Source organism: Typopeltis vanoorti, chromosome 10 (assembly GCF_054136105.1).
Source record: "Typopeltis vanoorti isolate ZY-2024b chromosome 10, IOZ_Tvanoo_1.0, whole genome shotgun sequence".
NCBI classification, from domain to species: domain Eukaryota; kingdom Metazoa; phylum Arthropoda; class Arachnida; order Uropygi; family Thelyphonidae; genus Typopeltis; species Typopeltis vanoorti.
This window is the reverse complement of record NC_143558.1, coordinates 100,965,131-100,978,715: the sequence shown is the minus strand read 5'-3', so window position 1 is coordinate 100,978,715 and position 13,585 is coordinate 100,965,131. Positions and strand designations below refer to the sequence as shown.

Here is a 13,585-nt window from a genome sequence, read left to right as displayed (position 1 = left end):
TAAGTTGGTAAGGGATTGTTATCAGATTAATGTGGAATGTTTTTCATAGAATGGGAGGAAAGAAACCATATAAGAACAGTGAGTAGGGGTAAGGAGTAGATGCTTTGCATTGATACAATCTGTTTGTGTAATAATATACAGAATTGTGTTGGCCTGATAACCGCTGGTTAATGGTTAATTTTTGAAAAAGGATTTGGATCTTGAAAAAATATTTTTTCACAGTTGTGTACTGAAATATAATTAATCAATACAAGAAAATGTGCTGAAGATAATTACAGCAGTTTTTTTTTTCTTTTTTCTTGAATCCTTGTCTTCTTCACTTCATCCATAGAGTATGCAATTTCCTGTCTTTTGATGGCAAAATAAAAAAAAAAACAGGCATATGAATGGCAATTTAATGTAGCTATCTTTTCAGATTATTCCATTTCTCCTAAAAAAAAAAAGCTGCAAGATTGGCACTGTTACTAATAACCATCCCTAGCATTACATCATTTACAAACAAATGAATATCTTCCTGCAATCCACTTATAATGTAATAAAGGCTCAACAGCAGTGGTTCCACGACTTTGGAATCCCACATGTAACCTTCCTCCCTGATGTTGCTTCCTGTACACAACTCTGTTATTAAACAGCCAATTGCCCATCTGATTCACTAGCCTGATATTAAATCCATACTGGAAATTAAATTCAGCTTGTCATGTGGAAGCCTCTTAAATGCATTAGCAATCATTTATAGTATATGTAAATAAGGGGTGCACAGATATGCAAAACATATTTTTGTCATTGTTGAAGTTAAACAATAATATGCAGAAGAATATTTTGATAAGCGAAATATATCGGAACCAGCCATCATACGAATATTTTGAATGTATTATATGAATTAGAAAAAAAACAGATGGATTAGATAAGCGATATGCATTTCCTTTTTCCTGTAAATTTTAAGTTCAGATAAGAAATATCAGAATTTTTGGCATTTCTTGCTAATGGGATCAAATAAACATTTTTTTAATAATAGATATTTTGTCCATGTAGATTTTTATACTCTTTAAACTCCTTAATATGTGAAATTGCACTAAGTTTATTATCAACCAGAATAGAATTAATGAGACAAAATAGCATAAACACTTGCCTAATGTAATAGATTTAGTTTGCATCTTATATGCAACCTGTCATCAGATTATTATTATTATTATTTGACACCTCCAGGGAATCCAAAGACTCATCGAGGGAGGGCACCTGCTCTACAACTGTCTCCACAACTCAATCCACCAATTGATTTTCTGAGGATCCTCTCACTGAGGATCCTCAGTGAGAAAGAGCCTCTTCCAGATAAGATGATACAATGCCTAAATACCCACCATACCTTTCTTAGAAAACATTTACTGAAGTTGTGCTCACCACATCCATTAGTAGGCACCTCAACACACTTACCATATGCTGTGAAAAGAACTAGGACATATTATGCTCCCACCCACATCCTTACCTAGTTCCATGGACGACTCCAAGTTGTAAAATCTCACTTGTGTGTATATTCTAAAATTTCCTTACTTAGTTATGTATTTGTTATGTCTCCTTTCTTCCATCATCTACTCAAACTTCTTTGAATATTACATTCCTTCATTCTCTCTTCATATCATGATATCTTGCCAATGGAATTGATAAAATACCGTGTTGGTTATCCTTCATTTGATCAAATGTCTCCTTGTTTCTTTTGAACAGTAGTAAAGATGCAATCTTATAGTCTGATAGAGTAGAAGAATAACTTGCTTATTCCTACAAGTTGGTGTTCTCTTCATTGCACTTATCTCATGTGATGACTTGACTAACTTAACAGTGTAGCCTTTAAACTTTATATTCCATCACACCTAGTTCTTTAGCTTCATTGACCACTTATAGCAAATTACTGTTAAACTCTGTTTACAATTTCCTCAGAGAATATATAACCTTGCATTTAACAACATTGAACTGATAGTTATTTTTATTTGCCTATAGAATCATAATGTAACTGTTACAAAGTTTTCAAAATCTTGAAACCAATTTGTTCAAGAATTTCTGTAATCAGAAATGTCCTGTATCCCTTTATTATTATTATTACATTACTTCCCAGACAAATCAGGTGTTGTGGTTAAGTTGTTGGAGAAGATTGTGAGAACTAGGATCCAGAGTTGGGTTGACAACAATGGTATTATCTTTGATGGACAGCATGGATTTGCTAAAGGGAGGTCATGTTTTAGTAATCTACTTATTTATTACAATAAAGTGACTGCTTCTTTGGACAGAGGAGAAGTAATATACTTGTATTAAGAAGTAATATACAGTAATATACTTGGATTTTGCAAAGGCTTTTGATAGAGTACCTCATGATAAGTTGACAGTCAAACTAGAGCAGATGGGGTTGGATATTAGATTAGTGCATTGGATTGGAGACTGGCTATCTGATAGGTATCAATAAGTTGTGTATGGGGGGAGCATATCCAGGAAAAGGAAAGTCACTAGTGGAGTGCCTCAGGGGTCTGTTTTAGGGCCATTACTGTTTAACTTGTATATTAATGATATTGGTGAAGATTTGGATGGAGATATTTGCAGATGATGCAAAGTTGGGACGAACCATGAAGAGTAGTGAAGATCTTGTGGCCTTACAAGAAGACTTGAATAAATTGAGTGATTGGGCACAGAAATGGGGATGCGAGTTCAATGTTGCGAAATGTAAGGTTTTAAAATCCCACCCCATCTTTGGAAAACAAAGATGGGATGCAGAATTTATGCTTGGTGAGGATATATTGTTGGAGATGGAGGAAATAAGAGATCTGGGATGATAGTGGATAAGGATCTGAAATTTAGGGGACACTGCCAAAATTGTGAAGACAACACAAAGGCTTCTGGGAATGATGCAGAGGACACTGACGTGTAGAAGTAGGGAGATTCTTGTTCCATTGTATAAGGCTTTGATTAGGCCACACATGGACTATTGTGCCCAGATTTGGTCACCTGGTTTTCAGAAGAATGAAGAGATGTTGGAAAGGGTCCAAAGGTGACTGACTAAGGTAGTTTCTGACCTCTGGAATGTTGAGTATGAGGAAAGATTGAGAAGATGTAATTTACAGAGTCTGGTGGACAGGAGGAACAAGGGGAGATATGATAGAGATCTACAAGTTGGTAAGGGGTTGTTATAGGATCAATTCTGGAGAAGTTCTACAGAAAATAGTGGGAGATCAGGGGAGAACCAGAGGTCATCCCTGGAAACTGTATAAAGAGGGTGTGAGTAGGGGAGTGAGAGGCAGGTTTTTTTCGTGCAGAGTTGTAAATGATTAGAATGCCTTGCCTGAGAGTGTGGTGTCTGCAAGGAGTTTGAGTGAGTGTGTTTAAGACATGGTATGATGAGCTGTGTATGTGTGTGATAAAAGGACCTCCCAGATGAGTCTTTGACTCCTTGAGGTCTTGGGGTAATAATAATAATAAACCCCATTAACATTAATATAATACAAGTTAAATTACAATGGTCCAGGTACAGAATCTTGATACCATCTGGCCATCCTCCTGATCTTAGACTTGGTTATTACTGTACATTACTTTTTGATACCTGGCAGTCAGCCAGCCAATCTCCTATCCATGTCACAGACTTATTTTGCATATCCATTCCTTAAAGTTTATATAAAACCTCCCTTATGGAATCATTTCAAATATCTGGGAAAAATCCAAAACATATATAAACTGTTGAGAGTTGGTTACAGGGTTGACACTGGGGAGGTCTTTCGCTTGGTTGAACAGCGGGAAGGAGTGATGACAAGAGGCCATCCCTGCAAGTTACGAAAGGAAACTGTGAGGAAGAGGGTAAGGAGTGGTTTCTTTGTGTGGAGGGTGGTTGAGCCGTGGAATGCATTGCCTGATGGAGTGGTGGGAGCGAGAACGGTCAGTGAGTTTAAAGAGTGGTATGATAGACTTTGTGTTTCTCAGGGGGGGGAACCTCCCCTCGATGAGTCTTGACAGACTTTATGTCTTAGGAAGGACCTCCCACGATGAGTCTTTTGACTCCTTGGAGGCCTGAATAATAATAATAATAATAATATTGCATCGTATTCATTCTGCTTATCCAACTCTTCACTCTTGTAAAGCATGAGCTAAAGCTTTTATACAACAATTGCAAATGCCTGATTTACTTTTAACAAAGCTATTCTATCATCTATAGTGGATCAAAGTTCCATCTAACCGAACGTATAATCATTTCCTTTTCCAGAAGCAGGTAGATAGGTGGATGCAGATTCTAAGTAGCCTTTCTACACATACCAGCCACTGAATTAGAAACGTTGCAGAAATCAGTAGTTTCCATATAGGTATGTGACTGTCAATACCGATCCTCTTCAATCTCCTGCACATAGCTCAGTGAGATATAGGTTGGGAAGAGCTGTCATTAAATGCTTTGGTCAATTGCTGCACACAAAAAGTTCTGTTTGTCCATACAAGTCTTCTCAAACTATGCTGATCTCATTCCTGACAGACTGTCTTAGGACCACATTTATGTCTCAAGTAATGTGGGTTATTTTCCCACTGATTAAACACCTGATATATCTCACCTTTTGATAAACCAGTCAGCCATGTTATTTTTGAAATTGTGGCTCCAGCCACACGGGCACCCACAATAAGCCCTTTATTGAATTCTGAAAGATCCTTTGTTTTTCCCATATAATTAACACTGTTAATGATTACTGACCAGCAGCATTCTTAAATAGTTGCCTAGAATACTTGGTGAAGTGTGATTAAGTACTTTGCATGTGCACTGCATAAGTGATAAAAAGTTTCTAATTCAGTGGCCTGTACGTGTAACACTAAATTACCACTCCAGAGATAAAGGTTACCGTATACTTGTTTGCTTCTGAATATAATAATAATATGTCGTGTCATTTGTAAGTCTTTAAATGTTTTTCCATATTCTGTGTGTGTGTGGGGGGGGGAGGTATGTGCATGTGTGTGTGTTTGATTATTTGGAAAAGTTCTTATTTAAACTTGATGCGATTGAAAGTCATGATTTAAGGTTACTATTTAGGTATGTTTTGACTTTGTTTGATAAATTTGTAGTTTTGTTCATTATCTTTTTTGCACTTAATATATTTTGTTAGTTTTAATTTTAACTGCCCAAATCATTTTATTTTTTTTCTTATTAGGATATTCTACAAAACCTGTTCCCATAACATTAATAAAATGAGAAGAATGTTGTCTTCTTCTGCATGACCAGTTAGTCTGTTGCCTATCCTAGGCAACTGCAGTATGTATGAAACTAAGCCACTAAGACAACAGAAATCTAGAAAGCTTCCACGGTGTTTATCTGTTTGCACCGAAGTTCCAGCCAAGAAACATAAAACAGATAAAACTTTTAAAATCAAGTGCTTCCAGAAGAAAAAGGCTGCATCAGTTAGTGTCACTAAAGTAGAACAGATCTCTTTTTGCAGGTGCAGTAATAATACCAATAATAACAAATGCTATGCTTGCCCTCCTAAAGTGACAAGAAGCTGGTCTACATGCAAAAAAATTAAAGCTGAAGTTTCTACAAGACACAGAAATATATTTAAACAAGCATGTGAAGAGTTTTCAGATTTGCATGCATTGTCATTAAGACACATAACAGTATCAAGTTCTAGTTTTCTGAAAACTCGTTCTTCTGTTTACTGGAGCTCATCCCAGGCTACTGTTTCTTCTGATGATAACAATGCTGATGTAGACATGAAGGAGAGCATTTCAAAAACTAGCTCTCGAGACAGAGGAACAACAAAGAACACATTACTGAAACAATCAGATAAGCGTAAAGTTGATAACAGATCAGCCAAAAAGGCAAAAGCTTTAAAACTTTTAAGAAGCAAGAATTTTCCCGTGAAAGTTGATATCTCATCTTCTAAAAGAGAGCTTCGACCTCGCTTTCCATATAATCCATCGGAGGAATGGCCCATTGCTCGAGCTCATCGTATGGCAAGCTTGAATGCCTTGGCCAAAGTTCATATTTTATATGAAAATGAAAGCCGTAATACTGGTAGCGATAGTAATGAAAGTGATGAAAGTACAATCATTGAAAACGAAAAATTAGCACCTAATCATTTGGAAAAAAAGCTCAATTCTCAGAATAGTAGTAATAGGCAAATGAAAAGAGAAACTCGATCTGTATTGCCCAGTAAAGAAAGTATAATGAGAATTAATGAAAAACTTAAAGATGAAAAACAGTGCAATAAACGAACCACTTCAAAACATAAAAAATTTAAAAGAGTAAGGAAGCGTAAACTTGATTTAGATGTTGAAATTATTGATACTAGGCTATGTAAACGAATGGCTAATTTAAATGCCCAAGCAATTTTAGCTGCTAGTTACTTACAAGAAAGATCAAGAAAAGATAAACAAGAAAAAAAAATGCAAAAACCTGAAAAGGAATTGGAAACTCTTGAGTGTGATTCAGAAGTAAACAGTAATCGATCCACATCATCAGAAAATAATACTGAGGATATCTTAGAACATCAAGAACAGATAAAAGAGCCTGTTACCAAAATTATACAGAATCGGGATATGGTGAGCATTACTGTTCGAACAAATACTCCACTGTGCAGTGAAGTAATTATAAACCAAATACCTCAGGTGGTGAACAACGAAAAACATTCTTCAAAAGATGACATCAGTGTAGAAAAGAGCAAACTTCCAGAAGAAATTTGGGATAAAGATGCTGAGGTCGTAATTCAAGAAGACTGTCAAATTGAGTCAGTTACTTCCAGCAGTGAGAGCACTAGAGCATTATCTAGTACCACACTCAGCAAAGTAGGAATGACTGAGTATACTGAAGTCACCAAAGTTCACATCAATACCACCAAAGAAATGGAAATCAAAGAAGAAGGAAAACTAGAAAAGAAAATTGGACGAATGCTAGAGAATGATGATGTTGCCATTACCCAAATGTATCACTACCAAGCCAAGAACAGTAGTCAGAGTTACTGTCTTCAGATGCAGACCACTTACAAACCAATATCTACGAAAGATTTATCCCCTCCACCTTCACCTGTTGATCAGTCACAAAGTCAAATACATTCCCATATGATGAGTACAGTTCTGCATAGCAGACAAGGATATTGCAGTTATCCTAATCATACACCTATGATACCTGTGTCTTCTTCTCAGTCATATCCACTTAATCATGGTATACGAACATTGAATAATGTCTCTCTTGTTGGTGTTGACCCTCTGTCCAGGCATTATGGAAGTGCATTCACCGTACCTCATTATGGACATTCTCCAGCAATGCCATATACTCACAGTGACTATGGTAAGTATTTATATTCATCTTTTTTTTAATTGATTATGAGTAGAAATCTTTATAAATGAATTTCATTATTAGATATTGATGGATCTGTGTAATACAGCAGGGCTGTCCAAAGCACTGCCCAAGGGCCGGATGCGGATTGCAGTGTGATTTTGTGCAGCCCTCCTGTGGGTTTTGATTTTCACAAGCGAAAAAAAAATAATAATCGGAATCAAATGCATATTAGATATTTTAATTGGTGTTTTTACATCACTATATAGCCACATGTTTTTCAAATATTAGATCTGTCTTATAGATAATGAATAACAGAGGGGATAATGTACATCTTTGTCTCACACCAGATTTAACATTAAACCATCTTCCTGTACTTACTTCAATTCTAATTGCTGACTTACAACTCAAATAAGGACTAAGTATTGCTTGATATAATGCCCCATTGACACCATATAACTGTAGCGTATTGAACAGCTTCTCTCCTGGCACCTTGTCATATGCCTTTTCCAAATTGACAAAACTTAAATACAGATCTTTGCTATATTCCCATGTTTTCTTGACTATTTGTTATAAAGTGAAGATCTGATCCTGACAGCCTCTATTTGGCCTGAATCCAGCTTGTTCTTCACCCAGCTTTTCTTCCACAATTCTTCTCAATCGTTTCCCAAGTATACTTGCATAGATCTTGCCAGGAACACTTAGTAGGGAAATACCTCTGTAATTCTCACATTCAGTTTTATTTCCCTTTTTATATATGGGTACTATGAGAGCTCTGCTCTAATCATCGGGAATTCGTCCCTCTATCCAGGCTTTCTGAACTATGCAGTGCAGCCACTGTAAGACTCTTATACCACCATACTTCAGCATTTCTGGTCGAATATCATCTACTCCTGCTGCCTTTCCACATTTTAAGCCTTTGATGGCTTTTTCTACTTCAAGTATGGATATGTATTCCAGACTGCATGCCTGGTCAGTTTTTTTTTTACCACTGTGCTGTCATCACTGCTTGTTTCATTTAGCAGTTTTTTAAAGTAATTACTCCATACTTCAAGGATATCTTTTTCTTCCGTTTTCATGTCACTTTTATTATCTCTAACTCCTTTTACAGCCCTCTTTCCTCCATTCCTAAGCTTCTTCAACAACCTCCAGAATATTTTACCACTTTCTTGATGTTTATTTTCTATATTCTTGCCAAAGTCCTCCCATGACTTTTGTTTAGCTAGTTTTACACAGCGTTTAGCATTCTTGCATTTGTCTCTGTATTCTCTAAGAGCACAAGCTGACTTATTTGCCAGGAACTTTTGATATGTTTTCTTCTTTTCCTTCACTGCCTCTTTAACTTCATGTATCCACCATGGAGTTCTAATTTTTCTATCTTTGCAGACAACTTCACCACATGCTTCTGTAGCTGAATCAATCAGGGTTTTCTTCAAGGCTTGCACTGAATCTCCAAGGTTTGATTCCTGTTCTCAAACTTTTTCATTTTTTCTTCAATAATCTTTTTGTATTTTAGTCTACAGTTCAAATCTGAGAGCTGCTCAAATTTTATTCGCTTTAAAACTTTCTTACATGTTATTCTTTTCAATATGAAATTCAATTTTATACTGCTCAAGACTAAATAGTGATCACTTCCAATTTCAAATCCTCTGTACACTCTGGTGTCCTGCACCAGGGAGAAAACATCACTATCAACAATAACATAGTCAATGAGACTTGTTTTTATTCCTTGCCTCTTCTCTCCATGTGAATTTGTGCACATTTTTATGTTGGAACATGGTGTTAGTAATAACCAGTCCATGTCCTGAGCAGAAATCCATGAGATATTTTCCATTATTATTAGCATTGCTCTTTTCTCCAAATTTTCCCAAAATATTTTTGTATGTCTCACAATCATTTCCTACTCTGCTATTTAGATCCCCATCAAGGACCAACTTTTCCTTTTTCATTGTGTCAGTTGCTTTTTCGAAAGCATCAAAATATTCCTCCACTTCTATCTTAGTATAAATTTGTGTGGGACCATAGGCACAAATATGTCTCATTGTCCAATTCCCCATTTTAATATTTGCCCACATTACTCTACTTGAGACTGACTGCCCTTCAAGAAGATTAGCCTCATATTTTGTGTTGAATACTATGGCTACTCCTTCTTTTCCTTGATTGTCATTGCCTGAATATAACATTTTGTATTTATTGCTCAGAAAGATCTCACCAGTTTTTGTCTTTTTTTGTTTCAGTCACCCCTATTATGTCAATCTGGTACTTATCTAATTCCTCAGCTAGCTCCATTTCTATGCCATTCAGGCTTCTTATGTTGATAGTGCCGATCTTTAACTCTGGTGATGTTGAGTTGGGGTGTGTTTTCAGATTTGCTCTGAAGATTGAAATTTGTATTTTAGAAGGTTGATTTTGACAAACCTTGCTAATGCATAGTAGGGATGGTATATTTACAACTATCTTAAACAGTTGCAAGAAAGGTACACCGATCTGGGAGGATCAGTGTGATTGCATTCCTTGCACACCTAATTGAAAACACTTCTGGATACTTGAAAAAAGTTGCCAGAAGTCACTGAAATCATACTCTTTTTATTAATGCAGCTTATTTCTGAAATAGTTTCATACTAAGGAGCCTCCATAGCTCAGTTGGTATAGACAAATCCTTTGATTGGAAAGACCTGGGTTTGAATCCTTTTTTGAATGAGAGGAATGTTTGTCAGTTGTTTTCAATCATTTAATGAGTTAGCTAGTCTCATACAGAGGTGGAGGGTTTTTTGTCCTGAAAACTGAGTTTCTCTTTTATCCCGCCGACAGGTGAACCAGCCCCCATGAACACACATATCTGCAGACAAAGGATGCTAACTGTAAGACGGAACAGATTAGAGACGTGGCTTATCTTTCTACTGCACATTATGAATCTCAGGTAGAGATCCAGAATAGTCAACCTCCTGGATGGTGATGACACTTGACAAGACAGTTTCACATCTTTAAAGCAACTGTTTTTCCCAGATACCCATTTTGTATGCAGTTTGTGCTAATATATGTACACTCTTGCCATAAATACTGTCACAACTTTCTGCGCAATAATAAAAGTGAGAGTGGTCTAGCTGTATGAATTAACATGTAGTGGGCAGATTATGAGAATGTGTACCTTTAATAACACCTCATAAGGTTGGATGCAGCGACCTGTTTTTTCAACATACTAAAACACTCGGAATCAGTACGATGTTTGTATATTGGGCTATTAACTGTTATAACGATACAGAAGATGTATCTGATTGCCGAAGAACAGGTCAACCACACTGTGTTAGGATGCAACAGCTTGTGAGGGCTGTGAAGACATGCCTCCACCATAATCCTATGAAGAATCAGAAAGTGATGTTGCGAGAGATGAACATTTCACAGAGAACAATGTCACGTACTAACTTATGACCTGTGAGTGAAAGCCTATCATTGTTCTACTGGACACTTCCTAACACCACAACTTATGCCGCAGAGGGTTATAAAATCAAAAGCACTTCTCCAGCAGTATGTGAACAATAGACACAAATGAGAAGATTTTCACCATTGAAGAGGCATTTAACTGCCAAAATGATTGGGTATATCTCCTAGATAGTTACACAACACATGCCATAGCACCCAGGATCCAGAGAGGTCATTATCCCGCCACATTAGTGATGGTTTAGTGGGGGGGGGGGGGGGGGCTGATGTATCGGGATATCCAAAGTTGCATGAAAGGGGTTTAAACCTCAGCCAAAGTGTATCAAGACACCATGCTGGAGCCCATGAACTGCATCTTGTTTCATGGTAGGCAGTGGATCTTCCAACAGGACTCAGCTCCTGCTCACAAGGCGAGGACCACACAACAGTGGTTGGACTCTCTATGGTCCAGACCACAGATCACCTTCTGATGAGCCACCTGGAAGTCCCAATCTGAATACATTGGACTACAAATTTTGTCAAAGCTTGAGAGAGTACCCCGCAAGAAATAACACATCAGCACTATGATTGAAAACATGAAGGTGGATTTGGAGCAAGTGGTGGCAGCATTTCCATTACATGTTGTGCATGCTGCCATCGATATGTAGATTCACTGATTTTGAGTGTTCATGAAGACAAAAGGAGGACATTTTGAACATTGAGTGTTACTATATGCACATTATGCATGTGGTTTGTATGTGTTGAAAGCTGTAAATGATTTAATGATAGATTAAAGGTTTATGCACTGTTCAAGTTGTACTGTAGCAGTATTTATGCATAGGTGTGTGTGTGTTGGAAACACTAATATTTCTTTGGTATTAATATCACATTTTTTGTTAACTTCTTTTCAGCCTATTTTTCATTGTAACTACAGAGCTATCAGCATATTTGCTGTCAATGGGGGAGGAAGGACATCATCGCTGTCTGTGGCTCTAATTTGCCAGTGATTGTTGGCACTCAGAATACTTGAAGTTTGGTGTTTTGTCTCTGCTGTGAACTGGACATTAATCAAGTGCTAACTATGAATTTTGTGGATGTGTTCATTTGCTCTTTGAGAATATATGTAAACACACACACACACACACACACACGAGACTAAAAATTATTGGCATTAGTGCAACTAGCTAACAGATCAAGATATTCTTGAATGAATGGATACATTGTATTCAAGAAGGATAGTCAGAATAGAGAGGGTGGAGGAGTGTTGCTAATGATTATAGGATTAAAGTCGATGACAAACAATATTAAACAGAAATTGCATGCGAAAAAGAGGCTATGGAAGAGATATAAGGAGGCAGGTGAAGAGAAGATGCATGAAGAATATAAGACACAGGTCAGAAGAGTGACTAGTGTGGTAAGGAAAGCGAAACTGGTATATCAGAGGAGATTGGTCCTAAGATCCAAAGAAAATCCTAAGGAATTTTTTAGCTATGTGGCGAGTAGGAGGAGAAATGACTGTGGAAGAATGATATTGTGGGATAAAAATGGGAATAGAGTGACTGATGCAGAGGACATAGTGGAATTGTTCAATGAACACTTTATTGGAGTATTTCATCCTAGAGGAGTCAGTTTTAATGCTAGAGGGATAGGACTGGTTTGAGGTTTAGAGGTACAGGAGGAGAGTGTGTTTCAGATACTGAGTACTCTGGATGTCAGTAAAGCTGTGGAACTGGATGGTATTTCACCACGAGTTTTGAGAGAATGTGCTAGGGAACTGACAGTGCCTTTAACCTGTCTTCAGCAAAGGTGCCCAGGGAATGGAAGGAAGGTAAGATAGTGCCATTGCATAAGGGTGGTAACAGACTAGAAGTATCTAATTATAGGCCAGTCTGTGTGTCATCAGTTGTTGTTAAGATCTTGGAGAAAGTAGTGAGGGACCGTATACAGCATTGGGCAGATGAGGGTAATGTTATCTGTGAGAGTCAACATGGATTTGTGAAAGGGTGCTCTTGTTTTAGCAATATGCTAGCCTTTTATAATAAAGTTACAAGAACATTAGATGAGGGAAAGGCATATACTGCAATTTTCTTAGACTTAGCGAAGGCATTTGACAGGGTGCCACATGATAAGCTGATATTTAAATTGCAGCACATGGGTCCGGATGTCAGATTGGTCAACTGGATTCAGGATTGGCTGTCTGATAGGTATCAGAGAGTTGTGTATGGTGGAGCAGTTTCATGGAGGCAGAGGGTTACAAGTGGGGTCCCACAGGGCTCAGTACTAGGACCTATATTGTTTAACCTTTATATCAATGACATTGCAAGGGGATATTCAGTTGTTTGCGGATGATGCGAAGCTGGGAAGGATTATTAGTAATAGTGCAGATGTGATAGCCCTGCAAGAGGATTTAAATAAGCTAGATAGATGGGCAAATGAATGGGGGTGTCAGTTTAATGCAGCAAAATGTAAGGTCTTGAGGTTTGGGAAACATCAATGGGATGCTGCATACGCTATGGGAGGAGTTATACTGGAGGAAGTTGGGGAGACAAGAGATCTGGGGTTGATGATTGATAGAAACCTGAAGTTTAGGAGACATATTGCAAAGGTGGTGAAGGTAACACAGAGGATTGCTGCAATTATGAGAAGGACACTGACCTGCAGAGATAAGAGGGTTATCATTCCGTTGTATAAGTCTCTGATCAGACCACACTTGGACTATTGTTCTCAGATTTGGTCCCCAGGATTTGAAGGGGATAAATTAACTGTGGAAAGGATACAAAGACGGATGACAAAGATGGTTTCAGGACTGTACAAGCATAGTTATGAGGATCGGCTGAGGGAATGTGGACTGCAGAGTTTGGTGGATAGAAGAAGGAGAGGTGATATGAT

The 13,585-nt window shown here is 37.5% G+C and overlaps 1 protein-coding gene across 5 annotated transcripts in view; it reads left to right on the top strand.

The window, feature by feature from the left end:
- The window catches only part of LOC150102632 (uncharacterized), a 351,586-nt gene that overhangs the window by 239,667 nt on the left and 98,334 nt on the right, over positions 1 to 13,585 (top strand). For all 5 annotated transcript variants that reach the window (XM_090399115.1, XM_090399113.1, XM_090399111.1 and 2 more), the window contains one exon: positions 5,160 to 7,291. In XM_090399115.1, the coding sequence (XP_090255241.1) occupies positions 5,263 to 7,291 (2,029 nt within the window). In that variant the 5' untranslated portion in view covers positions 5,160 to 5,262. The remainder of the gene's footprint in view (positions 1 to 5,159; positions 7,292 to 13,585) is intronic.